This window comes from Panulirus ornatus, chromosome 1 (genome assembly GCF_036320965.1).
Source record: "Panulirus ornatus isolate Po-2019 chromosome 1, ASM3632096v1, whole genome shotgun sequence".
NCBI classification, from domain to species: domain Eukaryota; kingdom Metazoa; phylum Arthropoda; class Malacostraca; order Decapoda; family Palinuridae; genus Panulirus; species Panulirus ornatus.
In genome coordinates, this window is record NC_092224.1 from 64,166,703 (window position 1) to 64,187,035 (window position 20,333).

Here is a 20,333-nt window from a genome sequence, read left to right on the forward strand (position 1 = left end):
ACTCCTTCACTGAATAGAGGATTATCTTATTGGGAGGAAACAAAGAATGTGCATCAGAGAAGCCTTTGCCAAATAAGCTCAGGTGACCATAGTCCATTACTCTTATTCATATATATTAATGATTTGGCTGAAGGTATGAAATCCCACCTAAATACATCTGCAGATGATGCAGAAGTCATAAGGGAAATGTAAAGCAATGAGGGTTGCATCAGCTTACAGGTGGACTTAAAAAATTTTTAGTCGAACATTGATTTTAAATGAGGTTGATAAAATTCATTCCAAGTGAAAGTAAAGTAATGAGGATAGGACAAAACAAAAGATGGCCTCATTATGAATATTACCTAGCACGGTATATGCTTCAAGACTGCGTGTAAGAGGGACTTGGGAGTAGGCATCATCCCTAACCTGTTGCTAGAGTCCCATACTAGGAGAATAGCTGATGAGGAGACAAATTCCCTGCTCTTCAAGTATCAGAAAAGCTTTCAAGTATATGGTTAAGGAAATACACAGCAAGCTATTTATATCCTGTATAAGGCCATAGTAGAATATGCAGGGAAAGGCTGGAGGCTTTAAATTCATTTACCTTGAAAGAAAGAAGGCCTAGGAGTGGCTTAACATAACCTTTCATATTTTAAACAAGATCAGCACACAGGATATTGGACAGTACTTTTAGAAATACAGGTTTAGAAAAACCACAGTCCATAACATAAAATTAAGCTAGAAACTTATAGCGTAAGAGTGGTAGATGAATGGAACATATTGACAGAGGACATATTTAATGCAAACAGCATACATCAACTAAAGAGGCTGTATGATAGTAGAGTGTGTTCATGAAATGGGACTCCATGAGTGTAAAACGCATTCCCAGTACAGTACAAGTAGGTAATTACATACACACACACACTCACACACACATACCAGCTTAAGCCAGGTGCCAATTTAACTAGCAGTCCTGAGGGGAGTAAGAATACCTGAGTTGGGTGTTAGCTGACTGCTACACCTAGGATTCAAACCCATGTGGTTCCAACACCAGGGTGGCCCATATTGACTCATGGTCAGTAACACTAACGACTACACCACAGAGGCCCAGTCCTCAGCTCTGTATTTAATATCATCTCGCACAGTTAATGAAGATTAGCAAACATTTTATCTTTCATGGAATAAGGTATGATCTAAAAGTCAGTAATGATATAGATCTTTCTCAGATCTTCACTGTCACAGAAAATTGTATTTTGGTATACCCTGGAAGAGCACAACAAGGCAATTACTGAAAGTTAATCTACTGTAAAAGGAAAAACAATTGAAGTGATGCTTGTAATCAAAATTTCTCTAGAATAGCATCTTCTGTTTATTCCCTTATCCAAACACATCATATACTTAAGGAAACTATAACCAATCAATCTAATGTAAAACTGATTGCAGTCATCTTATATAAACACCTAAAATGATTTACCATAACTTATAATTAATATTTCTGTGAACTACGAAACTAAGAATGAGTTAAAAAGAATTCAAAAGTTTAGCATAAAAAAGAAAAATAATATTCAGTAAATTCATGGTAATACTACATTAATTGATTGCTAAAAACCAAATGTGAGTTAGGTGACACAGCAGATGGAAAATAAGAATGAAAAGGAGTACAATATTGCATAACAAACTAAAGCATGCCTTCAAATTGGAGCTATTTAAAATTATAACAATGGAATATAACAAAATCATAATTAGAATTCCTGAAACACTTTTCAACAGATTTTGAAACATTTACAGTCATAATTACATATCTACATAGTTCAGTAGTTACACAACATTTTTGCACATCAAGTAGTTCATAACATTTCATAATGTACAACACTATATAAAGTTTAGTTTAATCTTTTAAGACCTTTGTTTTTAAGGAATGAATTGGAATGTACAATCATCACAAAGTCTAACATAAAAGTATGTACAAAATATTACAAATACTTCCAAATTTTGATGCAACTCATCTTTTGTGCTAATCTTAACCAGGGAAATTGATGTCATTTTATAAAATCCCACATTAATATTACTAATATGTCTGTAGTTTGTTTTGTCTCGTATCAATCAGCTTTTCGTAAGTGGTGAAATTTGTTGTTATTAATTTCATTAAGTATGACTAAAACAAACAGGGGTACACTGACAGACAGAACACCAAAGAACAAGTAGGTTAGTTAATTCTCATGGATTAGAGCCCACATATGTATTGGCCATCATCATAGATTTACTTGTGTCCTATCATTACCCATCACCTTTACATCTTTTTTTTTCTTCAAAGGTAATGCATTTTTCATTTTTGACTTTCACTCTTCAGAACACAAAAAGTGAAGCAACTTTCTTAGCTTGCAGCACAATTATTTGAATACTTGGCGACTGGCCTAACAGTATAGCCTGCCAAAACATTGATATTCTTTAGGTGTATCTATCTTGTGAATGAATCATTTCATTAAGTTTTCCACAAAGCACTCATAGAACAACATCTAGTGACAAAGGAAATACAAACTCACCCTTTCTTATGGATAACTTGATGATTCACAAAATCCAACTTCATCTGTTGTCATGTTTAATTGTTGCTGCTATGAACATTTGCTTTAGATATCTGCTTGTCCCTTCAACTAACTTACATGTCAGCAAGTTCATTACTGCATCAAGGAAACTTTAGAAATATTGCTGCATATTCTGATGACAGTGTTAAAGGAAATGGTTGTGCTGGCACAACATGGGGAAAGATAACTTTGGTCTACCCTGCTGCATCAGGTAGATTATCCAAGTTGGAGCATGTAGAACCTCAAAGATATTGTGTGTGTGTGTTTGTATAGTCATTACTGTAACATTTATTAATATTAGGCCTACTGAGAGTGAAAACATAGTGGAAAGTCAGAAATAAACTAAATGCTTGCATCCCCTCCAGGATATGCTTCACTTTGATTTCATCTGCTGGCCTAACCAATATGATGATGAGTTCTTGTCCTCATCATATGAGCTATTGTCTTCAATTTTGTGCCTGCTTAATCATTACTATCATATTCATCATCATTAAGAATGTAAAAGTGTAAACTGTAGGATTACATTCTTTCTTTCATACTTGATCACCATTTCCTGCATTAGCGAGGTGACACTAAAAGCGGACAAACAAGGGCCACATCTGTTCACATCCATTCTCTAGCTGTCATGTGTAACGCAACAAAACCACGGCACCCTATCCACGAACAGGCCCCACAGACCTTTCCATGGCTGACCCAGACACTTCAAATGCCCTATTTCTGTCCATTTACACTTTTCCTTACATGTCTTACACATCCACTGTCCTCCACACATCCTTATCTATAGCCCATGCCTCACATCCAAATAATATTGTTGCAATGACTATTCTTTTAAGCATACACATGTTTATCCTCCCAGATAACATTCTCTTCTATGTATTCTTCAGTGCTTCCAGAACCTTCACTACATATCACCCACCCTTCTGCTTTCATGGTAGGCTCCAAATTGGACATACTCATCTCACCCATAGCTACTTGAAGTCAAGTGGTGAAGAAAGGCGGTTCTCTATTGTCATACCTGTCAATCTGATTTGACAATAAAACATATTTTAACGGAATGTGTTCTTTTCAATGGAAAGTGGAGAGCAACTTCATTATATAGCAGGTCCATGAATGAATTGCTAAGTGACAACTATCATATTGACAGGTTAATGAAATTTTTAAAGCAAATAAATCTTTATAAATTATAATGATTTCTATTAACTGTACGTGTGTATGTGTATGTGTGTATGTATTTATATGCGTATGGATGTAAATATATGTACGTGTATGTATTTATATATTTATTTATATATATATATATATATATATATATATATATATATATATATATATATATTTTTTTTTTTTTTTTTTTTTTTTACTTTGTCGCTGTCTCCCGCGTTTGCAAGGTAGCGCAAGGAAACAGACGAAAGAAATGGCCCCCCCCCCTCATACACATGTATATACATACGTCCACACACGCAAATATACATACCTACACAGCTTTCCATGGTTTACCCCAGACGCTTCACATGCCTTGATTCAATCCACTGACAGCACGTCAACCCCGGTATACCACATCGCTCCAATTCACTCTATTCCTTGCCCTCCTTTCACCCTCCTGCATGTTCAGGCCCCGATCACACAAAATCTTTTTCACTCCATCTTTCCACCTCCAATTTGGTCTCCCTCTTCTCCTCGTTCCCTCCACCTCCGACACATATATCCTCTTGGTCAATCTTTCCTCACTCATTCTCTCCATGTGCCCAAACCATTTCAAAACACCCTCTTCTGCTCTCTCTACCACACTCTTTTTATTACCACACATCTCTCTTACCCTTTCATTACTTAATTGATCAAACCACTTCACACCACATACTGTCCTCAAACATCTCATTTCCAACACATCCACCCTCCTCCACACAACCCTATCTATAGCCCACACCTCGCTACCATATAACATTGTTGGAACCATTATTCCTTCAAACATACCCATATTTGCTCTCCAAGATAATGTTCTTGCCTTCCACACATTCTTCAATGCTCCCAGAACTTTCGCCCCCTCACCCACCCTGTGATTCACTTCCGCTTCCATGGTTCCATCCGTAGCCAAATCCACTCCCAGATATCTAAAACACTTCACTTCCTCCAGTTTTTCTCCATTCAAACTTACCTCCTAATTGACTTCTCCCTCAGCCCTACTGTACCTAATAACCTTGCTCTTATTCACATTTACTCTCAGCTTTCTTCTTTCACACCCTTTACCAAACTCAGTCACCAGCTTTTGCAGTTTCTCACCTGAATCAGCCACCAGCACTGTATCATCAGTGAACAGCAACTGACTCACTTCCCAAGCCCTCTCATCCACAACAGACTTCATATTTACCTCTCTCTCTCCAAAATTCTTTCATTCACCTCCCTGACAACCCCATCCATAAACAAATTAAACAACCATGGAGACATCATGCACCCCAGCCGCAAACCGACATTCACTGGGAACCAATAACTTTCCTCTCTTCCTACTCGTACACATGCCTTACATCCTCGATAAAAACTTTTCACTGCTTCTAGCAACTTGCCTCCCACACCATATACTCTTGATACCTTCCACAGAGCATCTCTATCAACTCCATCATATGCCTTCTCCAGGTCCATAAATGCTACATACAAATCCATTTGTTTCTCTAAGTATTTCTTCCATACATTCTTCAAAGCAAACACATGATCCACACATCCTCTACCACTTCTGAAACCACACTCCTCTTCCCCAATCTGACCATGAACTGTCCCCGCAAATTATTGTAGAAGGAATGTGTTAATGCCTTCCAAGGGTTCCCTAAATTCTCAATAATAGAACGAGAGGTTGTTGAACCCAGTTGTAAATTAGGTGGGGAGTTTCTTAGATCTTGAAAAAGCTGACTTCATAGCACTCATAGGTTCCCACAATGAGGAGCCAAGTGTTGATGATACTGAAATGTCTGCTGCATATAAAGAAAACAAGGGGAAGAAAAGGTGATCTATGAAGTCAAGGACATGAGAATGAAGAGGCTTGCTGACTCTTGCACATACAAAGGCTTTTACTTGGGATGCACTTGAAATGCACCTACACCTGGAATAGACCCTGCAGTTTAAATAGGTCTTAAACATTGGTCTTGCTGTCCACGAGATGATGATGCACAAAAGCCATGAACAACAAAGCAGTCTAAAATTCTGCATTTTCTAAAGCCTTACATTGGTCTCTCTTAAAACCTAAAGTGGTCATCCCACACTCTTCTCCCTTCCAAAGTGGGTAAATTTGAAGCCATCATAACTATTCATGAATATTTGTCTCCTATGAGTGATGTGGAGTCTGACCCTGACAATGCTACACCCAACAACACCTAGACCAGGTGTCCATAACCCTTAATTTTTAAGAGCTGCATACAGTCAGGAACTGTGTGTGTGTGTGTGTGTGTGTGTGTGTGTGTGTGTGTGGCTTGGAGAGTGATACGCTAAATGTGATATATGGCCAGCAAACTTCGAGTGACCTAGTTTGACATGATTTTGAATAAACAAATATCAGAGATAAGCATAAAAGGAAATTGCATTTTGGATAAACAAAAATCAGAGATAAGCAAAACAGGGAAGGTTTGGAAGGAGTGTGAATGATTTTGAAGAATCATATTGCAGTAAGACTCTGTTATACATAAAATATTCAACACATATATTTTTTCAGTTTTGGTTTGCAACCCTTGATTGTCCGAAAAAAAAAATGAATTAAAGAGATACCTAAGAACATTTCAAATTATGCATGCATTGCACTGCAGTGATTAGTATACTCAACACCCAGTGTTTTGTGGTGCTGATGATTGTTACCATCTCCCATGTGCTATCTAACAGTGTGTTAATCTAGCATATTTGTGTATTTTGTGCACAGGATTAGTATTATGGACAATGACCCCTTTGAAGCATCATCAGCAATTGTTTGACAGCCTCTCAAAGCTGTGTATGTCTTGCATGAAGTGCAATAGGAGTGTTTTAAGCCTCGAAAAGAAGGTGGAGTTGTGCAAGAGGCTTGCTAAGTGCAAGTCCAAGGTGGCACTTATGATTGACTGCAGCATTGGCATGATGAGTGTTTATAACATCACCAAACAGAAGATATTTCCTCTGTCAAGAATATTTACAAAGAGGTAAAATATTGTAAAATACTCGGTCCTTGCTTCATGCGGGATCACTATATACAATTTTATTATTATTCAAGGAACCTACTTCCACCTGTCCCTCTTTTTCTGCAGTCAAAGTTTGCTGATAAGTTGGTGCGTTTGTTATAAAGTGTGCCAAAACTTCAGTTAGAGTTGCTGGCTGGTGTAATTGTGGGTCGTGGGTGGAGATCACCATGCTCCCAGCAGCTGGTTAGTCACAAAGTTACCACGGGTGTATGCAGATCTGTGCTACTTGCTTCTTGTGCTGATGTGATTTTCTGCAACTTGCTGTGTTTGTGTTTGTTAATATGGCATTCAAACATCCAGAAACATCATCCATCCTAGCATTAGCAGTTAAATAGAAAAGAACCTCCCTGATATTAGAAACGGAGATGGTACAGGAGCATCAGCGCTTGGGTGTGCTTACAACCTGGGTGAACTACAATCTGCAAAATAAAAAAGAATGAAGAGAAAATTTGCAGGCTGTGGTCCACTATCCTTTACTGTCTGCCAAGGTAGCTACAAGGGTTATAAACCCACTTAAGAAGAAGAAAATGCTCTTATTATACAAAGATCATGAGACAAACAGAAAAAACAAATTCAGTAAACCTCAACTATGAAGACTTCAAAGCATTTATGTAAAGAAGTCAATGTAGCTGAGCCAGAGCCATTTCAAGCAAGTAAAAGATGCCTTGATTAGTTTATTCGATGTCAGAAACTACCATAACATGAAGGTAACATGCAAATCTGCCAGTGCTGACCACAACGCTGCTTCACACAACCCATTTTTTCTGTATTTATTGGTTCACTATATGTGATTTCTTTTTGTGCAAGATTTTTGCAGAACATTACCCCTGCATAGCGCAAGGAATAGTTATTGCACTTTCTAAAAAAAAACTCAACATACTTGAAAATTTTAACCGAAATGGCCAATTCTCCAAACTTTTCGGATGACCGAGGTTTTACTGCATGATATTATTGTAAACATGTCCTAATTCTATTAGCCCTTTCTCTTTTTATCATACCTTATATGATAATAAAGAAAGGGTTGCATTGCCTTTTTTTTTTAACGGCTTCATATTGTGCTGTTTTGATTTATGTCTTCTGTCTTCTGTTTCTGAATGTGTTCATAGAGTTCTGCATTTCCAGTTCATCATTTCAGGTCTTAATCTTCTTAAGCTGTTTTTGACATTTGTTGCATGATTACAACTTGTAACAGTTGCAGCCCATCACTGATGACTTACTAGAAAAGTGGATGATTAATTCATAAAGGTTGCAAACTGCTGATCTATACCATCATCACATCATTATCAGTTGGTACTTACTGTTTGTATGTCATGAAGAAATGATGGAAAAGGGGATTGAGGACAGTAATGCATTGGTCATAGAGTGCAACCCTGTATTTTACATAAAATTTAGTATTCCTGTTATTTAGATTCACATTATGCACAAACTTTTGGGAATGGAACCTTTACATTCAACAAGCACTCCTAGTATGTTCCTCTTTTATTGACTCACAAGACAGATTTTCCTCAAATAGAGATAAAAGTGGAGGAAGTTGTAAAACCTCCAGTTTAAAAACCTTTCATAGGTCTTTCACACCATTCAACAGTTATACCCCTAGCCCTTGTATCCTTAACAGCATTCCACTTGACTCCTTTCATATGCTTTCTCCAGATCCATACAAGCTGAGTACAGCTTCTTACCTTTCACAAGATATTTTTCCACTGTCATTTTCACTTCAAAAATTTGATCCACACATCCCAACCTTTCCTAAACCTCCTTGCTCCTCACTTACTCTGCATTCAGTGACTTCTGTCACTCAATCAACACTCTTGCATATCCTTTCCTTGGTGTATATACTTATCAAACTTATTCCCATATAATACTGCATACACCTGTAGCACCTTTTCTTTTGAATAAAGGAACGATAATAGCTTTCACCCAATCTTCAGGCACAGCCTTCTGTTTGCATGCTACACTGCATATCAAATGCATCCACTGTATCACACTTTCTCCTCCATATTTTTACCATTTCAGCCATAATCCTGTCCATTCCAGGTGCCTTTTCTTCCTTCAACCTTATTATTGCTCTTCTTTCCTCCCTTGCACTTGTATACATTACCTTCCAACCTCCTTATAAATGCATGTAACAACTGCTGCCTTCCTCCTTCCATTTTCATCAGTTCTTCAAAATTCTCTTTCCATCTTCCTTTCACTTCCTTACTTCTCAAATTAACATTAACACTTCATCTACTCTTAGTTTGCTTTTCTCTATCATCTTCTTAACATTTCGCTTACATATCCTATATTCTTTGCTGCTCCTTTGCTGAACTTCCACTGGTACATTCCTTTCAAGCAATTGACCATATACCATTTTCTTCAATTCAACAGCGCTTCTAATCTCATGTTACCCATGGATTTCCCCTTTTATTCTTATATCTTGCTATTTTGTATCCATCTATTAATTCTACAAACTTTAAAATTCTTTCTTTATACATTTTAAACCCCTCATTCACACATGACCATCCCTGCATTTATTGCACTTACATCTAAACCTCTGGTTACCCTTCTTTCTTACTCCTCCTCCCATTCTTTCTGATTAATCATCTTGCTTGCCAGCATTTTTATTTCTCCATTCTTCTTTACACCATGCCTGCACTTCTTAATCCACATCCTCACAAGAACCACAAAATAGTCAGTCTCAAAAGAATCCTATAACAGCTATTGCATCCAGTAGAACTATTCTCAACCAGAGCACTGAATAGCCTTAGTGGATTCAGTGCTTGGCTTATAAGCCTATATTTTGTAACCCAATCCAGTCCAGACTTTTCTCAACCTTGCATCCACTGCCACATTGTCAATGAAACCCTTTTGTTTTTCTCTTCCATCATTTTCTATCCTTGAAAAAATCTTGCAACTCAAACCTTTACATTTCCAAGATAGGTTAGGCATCTGTCTTTCCAATACATTTCCAAATATTTGTTTAATGTATTGGCATTAACCTTAGAGTCATCCCAGGATTTTTTTTTTGTTAAACTTGTCAATAATATCCACAACCTTTAGCCCATTGACTGCTAAAGAGCTCTTGTATATATAGTATTTGGTTGCCTCTGACAGTTAATTGTAGATGTAGGATACTTGAAAATTGTAGGTGCAGTATATTGCACTGCAGAGTGTTGGGAAGCAGTCACCGGCAACTTGGACATTGTTTCAGTATCATTTGTCCATACTTTTTTTTTTCAATTCTGTCAGTAGCCATCAAAATGATGTGGAAGATAGTAGATCATTTTTGCACTACCAGGGAGCAGTACAAAAAAAAACAAGCATATGGCATTACACAGAATATTAACATATGAATTTGACCTACAGTCTCTGGGGAAAAAATACATTACCATTAAAAATAAGGGGTTCATGCATTGGGTTTAACTTGTGAAACAGTTCCTTTATTCATTTATGGTAGGGATATCATATATCTAGCAGCATGGTACAAGAGGTCATATGACATGCTTTGGTGCCTCACTTACCCCATGGCACAGTGGGATGGAAGGAACTTTTGGTTGCCATACTTGTGTTTGGCAATATTTTCGTTATTTCTGTTAAATTGATATTTGTCCTTTATGAGTAATTAAGAATGGGTCTGTGATATGTATAAGTTCCATTTCTTGTTTGATACTGATGCATTTTCATAGTTTGATAGAGTTGCTTTTCATACTCTACTTTTGTTTACATAGTGGGAGCCTTTGAGGTGATGGCACCACTAATCGTGTGAGTTAATTTACTTTATGTTAAGAATGATAGGTGTACATTTTAGTTTTACCCTATAGCTTAAGCAATACTTTACTGTAGCTAAGAAGTGTTATGTTCTTGTTTCTAGGCTGTACCTTAGATTTAATTACGCTGATTAAAGCTTGGAAAGCAGCAGCCAAGTATTTCTTTATAACAACAATTTACTCAGCTTAAAAACAACCATGGAGAAGGTGCTGCCGCCAGCGCGCTTGGATGTTGACCCCAACTCTCCAATAGCAATGAAGGAGTGGCAACACTGGCACAGAATGTTCAAAAACTTTATTGTGGAGCGTGGGGATAGGGCACCAGACAAATTCAGAACACTGATGAACTGTGTGACCCAGTATGTGTTTGAATACATTGAAGAGTGCAAAGACTTTCTCTGCTGTAACTATTATAGAAAACTTGTATGTGAAGACTCCCAGTGAAATTTTTGCTAGACACATACTTGAAACAAGGCAACAAAGGCAAGGTGAATCATTAGATGAATTCCTCAAACAACTGTGCAAGTTGAGTAAAGACTGTAACCTTACAGCTGTCAGTGCAGAACAGTATCATGAAGAATTAATTTGTGATGCTTTCATCAATAGCATCAACTTGTCTTTAATATGTCAGCATCATTTGGAAAATGGCACTCTTGACCTACAAAGTGCTTATAAACAAGCTTATTCATTAGACCTAGCACCATGCAATACTGATGCCTTTGCGCCTCACAGTGCTCATACAGCTGCTGTAGTGAATCCATGGACCCTTGAAGAGGACTCTTTGGCAGGTGTTAAGAAAAAGAGTGTACCTGACGATTCTTCAGCTCCTTTTGAGAGCTCTGCAGTGGCTGCTACTTATACTACAATAAAGAAATGCTTCCACTGTGGTGGCCCTTCCCATGTTTGTAATCGCTGTCTAGCATGTGAAGCCACTTGCAAGAAATGTGCCAAGAAGGGGCGTTTTGCTCGAGTATGCAAGCCCAGAACCCCATCAGGCTCAATGGCAACAGTGTTCAGCTCTCATGTTATGGCTACAATAACCAATATTCCTCAAGGTCTCACAGCCTGCAACTTCAGTAACTGTTAATGGTCGGAAGGTGAAAGCCCTGCAGAATTGACAGCTACATTAGTGAGAGTTCCATAGGAACTGAAATTAAAAGTATATCCAACCAGTAAGGGCATCACTATTGCTCAGAAATCTTTGAATACCAGTTCTCCAGGATATGTTTTGGCAAACCTTATTCTCAGTCTCAATAACCAGTCATATCCAGCTACATAACATGGTACACTGAGTGACCTATGTTATTAGGTAATACTTGGCCAGGACTTCCAGTGACAGCATTTGAATTTGGTGGACCCAGGCCTGAGCTGACTTTAAATGGTGATAATATATACTCTGCATCCACAACAGCAGCATTAGAAGAACCATTTCTCTTTCCTGTTTGTCTCCTAACTGCAAATCAAATGCTACCAAATCAAGACTTTCAGTAAGGATGACCATGAATTTTTTGGAAACAAAATTAACAGGTTACTCTCGGAAGGCATAAATGAAACAAGCTTATCTTCATGGCGAGCTCAAGTTGTAGTTGAGAAGGATCCCACTAATAGGCATAAAAGGATGTGTACAGACTATTTACAGACAATAAATTGATATACAGAGTTGGATGCATACCCATTGCCAGGGATTGATGAGATGGTGAATGAACTTGTAAAATACAGTGCGTTCTCTACTTTTGACCTGAAAAGTGCTTACCATCAAATACCACTAAAGGAGTCAGACTGGAAGTATACTGCTTTTGAAGCCTATGATGTCTGTACCAATTTTGTAGAATTCCTTTTGGGGTAGCCACCTTTCAGCGAGCTATGGATAAGTTAGGTAAGGAGGAAAACCTACAAGGTGCCTTCCCTTATCTTGACATCATTGCTGGACATACACTAGAGGAGCATAATCGGAATGTACAACACCTTCTTCAGGTTATCAGTTGAAGACACTTGACTCTCAATGAATCTAAGACTGTCAAGTCTGTGCATTCCATCATTGTGCTTGGTTACTGTGTGGGGAATGGAGTCATAAGGCCAGATCCTGAGAGGCTCCATCCATTACAAGTGCTTCCTCCACTGGCAGATTTGGGATCTTTGAGAAGAGCACTAGGGATGTTTGCATACTATGCCAAATGGGTTCAAGACTTTTAAGACAAAATACATCCATTGGCAAATACAAGGAAGTTTCCATTGGAGGAAACAGTAATGAATGCATTTAATCTACTGAAGAAAAAATTCGAGGAAGCCACCCTTCACTCAGTGGATGAAAACTTCCTTTAGAGGTTGAGTGTGATGCATCTGATGTAACTGTTTCTGCAGCACTCAACCAAGGTGGCCTTTATGTCCAGGAAACTACAAGGAAAAGAGCTTCATTATCACTTTGTAGAGAAAGAGGCCACCACCATTATAGTGGTGCCACTACTTAGCCCAGCACCACTTTAATCGTGTTACTAACCAACTCTCTGTGGCATTCATGTTTGACAACAGAAAACATACAAAGATTAAGAATAACAAAATACAAAAATGGAGGGTGGTACTTGCTGCCTTTAGTTACACAATATGGTATCAACTGGGGAAAAAAAAAAGAAGAGGTTCCTGACACTTATACTCGGGTTTTTTGCTGCTTGGATTTCTCCTCTTCTACACTCGCTGATCTCCATAATGGATTTTGTCATTCTGGAGTTACCTGACTGCTGCATTTTGTGAGGTCAAAGAATCTCCCCTTTTCTACAGAGGATGTCAAGAGGATTTGTGTGGAATTATAGCCTCAGTTCTACCAACCTGCAGAAGGGACCCTCATAAAGGCAACACAACCTATGGAGTGGCTCTGTATCAACTTCAGGGACCTTCACCTACGGCATCACATAACCCTTATCTGCTTGCAGTTGTTGACAAGTATTCACATTTCCCTTTTGCTTTTCCATGTCCTAACAATAATACTGCAACTGTGATTATATTCCTGGAGCAGATTTACAGCCCTTGTGGAATACCAAATTACATTCACTCTGATAAAGGTACCTCCTTCATATCTAAAGACCTCAGAACATACCTTTCTCAAAAGGGGATTGCAACCAGTTGTTCTACGCCATACCACCCAACAGGCAATGGACATGTAGAAGGATTCAATGGTATCTTACGAAAGGTAGTCAGGTTTGCTCTCAGGTTTCTTAACTTGCCTGACAATCACTGGGAATTAGTGCTTTCGGATGTGTTACACTCATTAAGGTCTGTTTTGTTTACATCTACAAACACCACTCCACACAAACAATTCTTTGCATTCCAACATCACTCAACTCATGGAAGTAAACTAACCTCCTACCTAATGACTATTGGACCCATATTGGTGAGAAGTTTCGTCCGAAGTAACAAGAATAAATCCTTCATAGATCAAGCTGAACTCGACAGTAATCCAACCCATGCAAGTATCAGGCATCCAGATGGACGAGAGTCTACAGTATCAGTTTGCGACTTTGCCCCATGTCATGAAGGTCAGGTCATCCATCCAACTTCCACCAAGGAACCAGACATCATCCACCCAACTTCACTAACTTACAACAAGGAACTGGATAGGGAGGATTTGTAAACATCAGTACAAGAGGAGGTGAATTACATGTATCCAACATGCCAAAGACAAGACAGATGAATAGTGGTACTGTAGCTCTACCAGAAATATTATCTAGTCGTGTGTCAAAACCTCCAACCTGATATGGCTGGGACTAGTCTTAGGTTTACATGTTTGCCATGTTTCATACTACTATGTGTTTCTTGTCTGATGCTGCTGCATTTTCATAGTTTGATAGGGTTGCTTTTCATACTCTACTTCTGTTTACATAGTGGGAGCCTTTGAGGTGATGGTGACACAACAGTCATGTGAATTAATTTACTTCATATTATGAATAATAGGATATCTATTTGTTTTACCTGTAACTTCAGTCATACTTTACTGTAGCTATGAAGTGATATGTTCTTGTTTCTAGATGGTACCTTAGGTTTAGGCTGAGTAAAACTTGGAAAGCAGCAACCAAGTGTTTTCATATCACAGTAGGGTCTTAGGAAGTTATCCCACAAAGAATAGGCCCGTATTCTAAATTGGAAGCAAGAAAATGTCTAGAGAAGAGAGATTTTAAGATGTACTCTTAAAGTTAAGTTCAGACATCTGGACACTTCTTTTTTCATCCTTCTAATATCATCCCTTCCAAAGAGTTAGGTCTGGTTAACCAATAAAGTAAGTGATTACATGACAGGGATGGGTTTTTCAACACATGCGTCATCAGGTTATCAGTTACCTTACTGGTCTTCCTAGGAAGACCACACCCAGCATTTTCGTGATGGATAACATTAAAAGGAAGAAAAAATGATGAATTTGGCCCTACCAGTATGTCTCAAAATCTTGCTAGCAGACATATTTTCTTGTATCCAAGCAAGAATACAAGCCTTTTCTTCAGGATACACCTTAAGAATCATGGTTAGTTAGTGGTAGAGGAAAAGTATCATCCAAAACAGAAATAGCAATAGTACCACTAATCATAATGAGAGTGAGCAAAAGATGTATCCTTGGTCTCTGAGTACAACAAGGGTAACTGGCAAATCACGTAATCTTACAACTAAAATTATACTATACTGCCAGACATATAATATCACCATGAACTAGGATTTGTTCTGCAAATACAACTTGACACTTGAAAGCCTTATTTTAAACAATATTCATTTTTGTTTTTTACATAAACTGAGGGAAAAGCTAATACAGTGGAGGCCCCACTGCACCTCTAAGCATTTTGCTAAAGCTTAAGAGGAATTTCAGCACATAATACTTATTGCACGACAGTTCATATTTCTGGTTTCAGTATTTACTATTTCTTTGATATTATTATCAAATATGTCCAAATATCTGACTAACAGTTATCCGACTTGCAACAGGTCCCAAAATGGTCAGATGATTGGACTTTCACAGTACATGAAGTACTTATTATTGTCACTTAAACAGTCAGGAAGTATCAAACTATTCCATCTGCATTCAACACTTCTGATTTGGAGCATATCTTTCAAAAAGTACTGAAGATGTGTGTGTGGAAAATGTAATATTTCACATACAGAATAATAAAACAATTATGTACAGTCATTAAGAGAAGTTAATTCCATACAAGTTATACAGTCTTCCAAATTATATCTGTATACGCCCTAAAACATGGAATAAACTGAAGGAAGACTATTACATGGTTATGTGCCCTCTTAATATAATGTTCATGGCAGTCCATGAACATGTACCTTCACCATCATGAGGTAATGCTAGACAGAAGTTTCCTCTTTTTTTTCAGAAACATGTTATCAAATACATATTCTTTAATATGCATGCTCACCTTCCCACTTCAGCAAGGTAGCATCAGAATCAAGCATGTAAGTCTTCAAAACAAAATTCTTGCTTGGCTCCTTCCTCTGTCCCTATTTACAGAAAGGGATATTACAGGAGGTTAGATTTCCATCCCCCAACCTATCTTCAGTAAATCAAAGTCTACAAAAGGTAAATGAAAGTATCTAATAAAGCAGTGTTGAAGACGCACTGTAATGGAGGCTTGAAATTTCATTCCTTATGTGAATGTATATAACCTTGGTGTTATTTCAAACTGATAACAACCAAAATGAAAAGTCAGATAAATAAATGTATGATGTCTGTCTGTCTGAGAAGCTATAGGCAAAAATAGGTGTCTTTCAAAGGATTTTATAGATAAGAAAATGTATTCCTGTGACAAATAGTTAAAAAAAAAGCTGAATTTGAAATTGACATGAGAATCCTTATTATAAAACCTGTTAGAAAACTAATTAAAAAAAAATAGCCAAACCCATACAACTTTCAGTATCATAGGCAGTAAATGTTATCTATTGCTAAGAATAATGTTCTTCCCATATTTTCTGCTGAAGCCAAGAAGGATTAATTCAACCACCCACCCTGACTAGTCATATTGAAATGAATGCAACTACAGTATAAGTTCATAAGTTTTTATGAAAAAATATGATACCAAACTGGTAATATTCAACATGCTTTATTCCTATCACCACCTTTAAAGTATTTTTCATTTGATAATATTCAAGATATTTTATCTTTTTTACTACCCTTTAAATAATTTTTAAGCAATAATAATCAAGCTCGTTTACTATAACAATATCACATTTGAAGGATTTTCAAGTAAACAGTTACCTGTCATGATCACTACTTATCTTGTGATAATTTGACCTTTTCCAGGTAATACATGTAACTGTACTGGCCCCCATGGTATTACTTCTCCATCTACGTTGAGGTATCCACTGTTGCCAGAGGGAACTATTCTCAGTGCATCCACTGGTATCATTTCTACTCCAGGCACGTTGATGTGACTCCCATCCAGTCCCAACAAAAACTGGAAAACAACAATTTGGATTCAACTGCATTGTTCTACTGGCATTTTGCATATCCTGTATATGTTAACTCTTAAATATTTATATCAATTTCAAACTAGTGAAACCTTAGCAATATGATAAAATCAAGGGAAGGGGCTACTGAATTACCTATGAAATCATTGCCATATTGGCACTCAAAAAAATTCCATTTCCAAAAGAAACAGAGAGACAACTTCAATATATGAATAGATTACGAAAGAATAGAATTGTCTATTTGCTTAGACTTTTACAATAAGTGTAGATCACAGCTCCTTAATAATATCAGCAACTATCCTAAAATATGAATTACGATTTACATTTGAGTAATTAAACAATATAACTTGTCAGCGAGTTAAATTTACTTGCCAATCCATACATTCATCTAAATATACTAAACACGGCTCTTAGAAAGAGCATTAGTCTGTGAAGAACAGTTACATTAGTAGTCTGTATTAACAAAATGTATTTAAATTGAGTTGGCATAGATTTATAACAGTCTGGAATATACTTATTTTGCATCCTAGAAATATCATTTTAACACTGAAATTCTATAGGATATTCATCACCCACAACATGTGCATCATATTTACAACAAATGCAATCTTCTCTCAGCATCTACCCACAATCATTTGTAATTTATCATTATAAGCTTGTAGTTTGTTCGCTAGAATGTCGTTACTCTGCAATACTTTTACAAGATATTCCTCGACACCTACCTGTTTATACATCCTATGATTGCGACATTGATTTAGTTCACATGTTATAAACATGTTATTATTCAATTGATCTTTTAACCTTAATTCTATTGCCTTCCTGAACCAAATTGGACTGGTGATATTATGTGATAACCACAGATATGCCACAGTCTTTATATGCTCTTAACATAAGCTATCTATGGTGAGGTGTAAACATTGAGGATGTCTCATTGCAACAAACATTTACGTATTAAATAACTCTGTATTTTTACCTGAAATCAGTCATGACCTAGCCAATCAATCCACATTTGATATACATTTTGAGTAAGTAGACACCACATTCTCTGTACACTATATCAGTGCTTGTTCTCGTGAACACATGACACATGCTTTAAAAATTTCATATGCAGTAATTCTGTCTCCCTTACAACTTAGTGACCCCATATTTCTGATGCATTTTCCAATATGATCTTGAGTCTTTGCTTTTATTTTTTCTTAATTTCCTAATTGAATTGGCTTTCTCTTTATCTCTAATTCTTTTTACTTCCCTTTCATATTTTCTACTTTTACCAATCATATTGTTATAATTGTCATTATTCTTATGCAAGTTATACTTTTGTTTAGCTTTGTGGTATTCTTTCTGCTCTTCCAACACTTGTTTTCATACCCTTTCAAAATGGAATTGTTGCTCTTTTTTATATGCTTTATCTTCTTAGATTGTGGGGAAAAATTTTAGTGCATGTTCATTTAAGATTCAATTCCTTGCTTATTTCATCAAAAGACAACTCATCCATCTGTATAACTAACTCATTCACTCTACAAACATCAACATGTATAACCAACTTATTCACTCTATAAACATCAACATCTATCTATCTATCTATATCTCTGATGCCCATTCCCTCTTGGAACTCCCATCAAGGGTTGGCTATGGCATAAGTTTCCACTTATCCCTGTCCTTGCATGTTTCCCTCACATACATCATTCCACATATTCTTCCTCTCTTTCTCTTCCTCCAGTATTCCTCCATCCTAATTGCCTATGTCACAGGTGGTCTTCTACTCACACCAACCCCTTTAATTGTACTAGCACATACTTTCCTCATAAACTCCCAGTCTTGCATTCTTTCCATATGCCCAAACACCAAAGTATTACATTTCACCCATTCTACCTCACCACAATTCATTCCCTTTGCATTTCTTGCCATAACACATCTCTCATACACCCTTTCATTTCTTTCTTCATTCCATCTAGTCACACCACATGCTTTTCTCAAATAGCTCATTTCCACAGCCTGGATTCTTGACCTCTGTGTCTCTTTTCACATCCATGTTTCAGCTTCATAGGTCAGGGTTGGGAGGACTATGCTGTCCGTTAATCCTCTCTTCACTTCCATACTTACACCTCTACCCTTTATTATTCTATTAAGGAACCCAATGACTCTTCTACCCTGTATTGCTCTCTTCCTTATCTCTCCTCCCATATCACCAGACTTACCCAAGACAGCTCCTAGATACATATATTCCCTCACTTCATCTTTTCCCCCCCATATCAACAGCACAATTTAAAACATGTCAATATTCCTCTCATATTTACTTTTTTTCTCCAATCTCTATCTTCCAGGCTTCACTCATACATCCCCCTCCACCTGATAATTTGTGTTTACATTTGTTACTGAACTATCAGATTTGTATTTACGTTGGTTACAAAACTGTCAAATTTCAATTGTGTATGAAAACCACAATAAACATCAAAGCAGGAAGGATCAAAATCTAGGATTTCTAATTCTGTAATATGTCACATCAACAGTGGTGAACCAATGACATCCTTTATAGTTGTATTATAAGTAGCAGTGACTTCCAACCCCACAATCATCAGCTATCCTTGCATTAAAAATGAACACCTGGTTATTTTCACAGACTCAAGTAAATTTTACCATAAGAACTTCTTCTTTCTTTCTTTCAAACTATTCGCCATTTCCCGCGTTAGCAAGGTAGCGTTAAGAACAGAGGACTGGGCCTCTGAGGGAACATCCTCACCTGGCCTCGTTCTCTGTTCCTTCTTTTGGAAAATTAAAAAAAAACGAGAGATCATGTGTTAAATCTTGATTAGATTATTCAGTCATATGCCAAGATCATCTAAATTACTGACATCAACAAGCATATGACCATCTTCACTGTCATCACCACTGTCAACACTCATGTTTAACACATGTCATGATACCAGTGTAAGCATTAAAGTCACCGCATATGTAAATAATTATTGTTTAGCAATACGTTTACTTTATCAAAATGCTCTGCTTTAACATATCTTAAGTGACTAGGAGAAATATAAATTGAGGTTATCATAAAATCCTTGTCTAAGCCCACAATCCTTCCATCCACTTTAATTGACAATAAAGTTTTATGAATATTTTTCGTATGCTTTCACTTAAAATGTAGCTTAGACATTGAAGCTTATTGATACAGTGGTGAAATTGATGAGAACTGCTATTGACGTTTGTGTGAATAAATTGTACATTTCCTTTCCATAGCCAGAGGTTGAACCATTATGTGACATTCATTTTTTTCATTCATTTCAAGCTAAAAGTTTGTTTTCTAAATTGTTTCTTACATTTTTCATATGTATATATATGTATGTGTGTGTGTGTGTGTGTGTATGTGCATATGTGTGTGTATGTGTGTGTGTGTG

At 37.0% G+C, this 20,333-nt stretch overlaps 1 protein-coding gene and 1 long non-coding RNA gene across 7 annotated transcripts in view; one reads left to right on the forward strand and one right to left on the reverse strand.

Moving 5' to 3' along the window:
* Window positions 1-20,054, forward strand: part of LOC139749174 (uncharacterized) — a 346,908-nt gene extending 326,854 nt beyond the window's left edge. Inside the window, exon 5 of the long non-coding RNA XR_011712896.1 lies at window positions 16,775-20,054. This is a non-coding gene — a long non-coding RNA (uncharacterized lncRNA). The remainder of the gene's footprint in view (window positions 1-16,774) is intronic.
* Window positions 1,336-20,333, reverse strand: part of LOC139749153 (sphingosine kinase 1-like) — a 148,470-nt gene continuing 129,472 nt past the window's right edge. Inside the window, exons 9-11 of one of the 6 annotated variants that reach the window (XR_011712894.1) lie at window positions 16,730-16,928; window positions 15,894-15,975; window positions 1,336-12,888 (exon numbers count right to left, since the gene is read on the reverse strand). Coding sequence is in view for 3 of the 6 variants with exons in the window: in XM_071662822.1 (XP_071518923.1) it covers window positions 16,746-16,928 (183 nt within the window). In the remaining 3 variants the exon portion in view is untranslated. Of the gene's footprint in view, window positions 16,929-20,333 lie in introns of all 6 variants that reach the window. The other 5 variants (XR_011712895.1, XR_011712893.1, XM_071662822.1 and 2 more) reach the window with 5 other exon arrangements.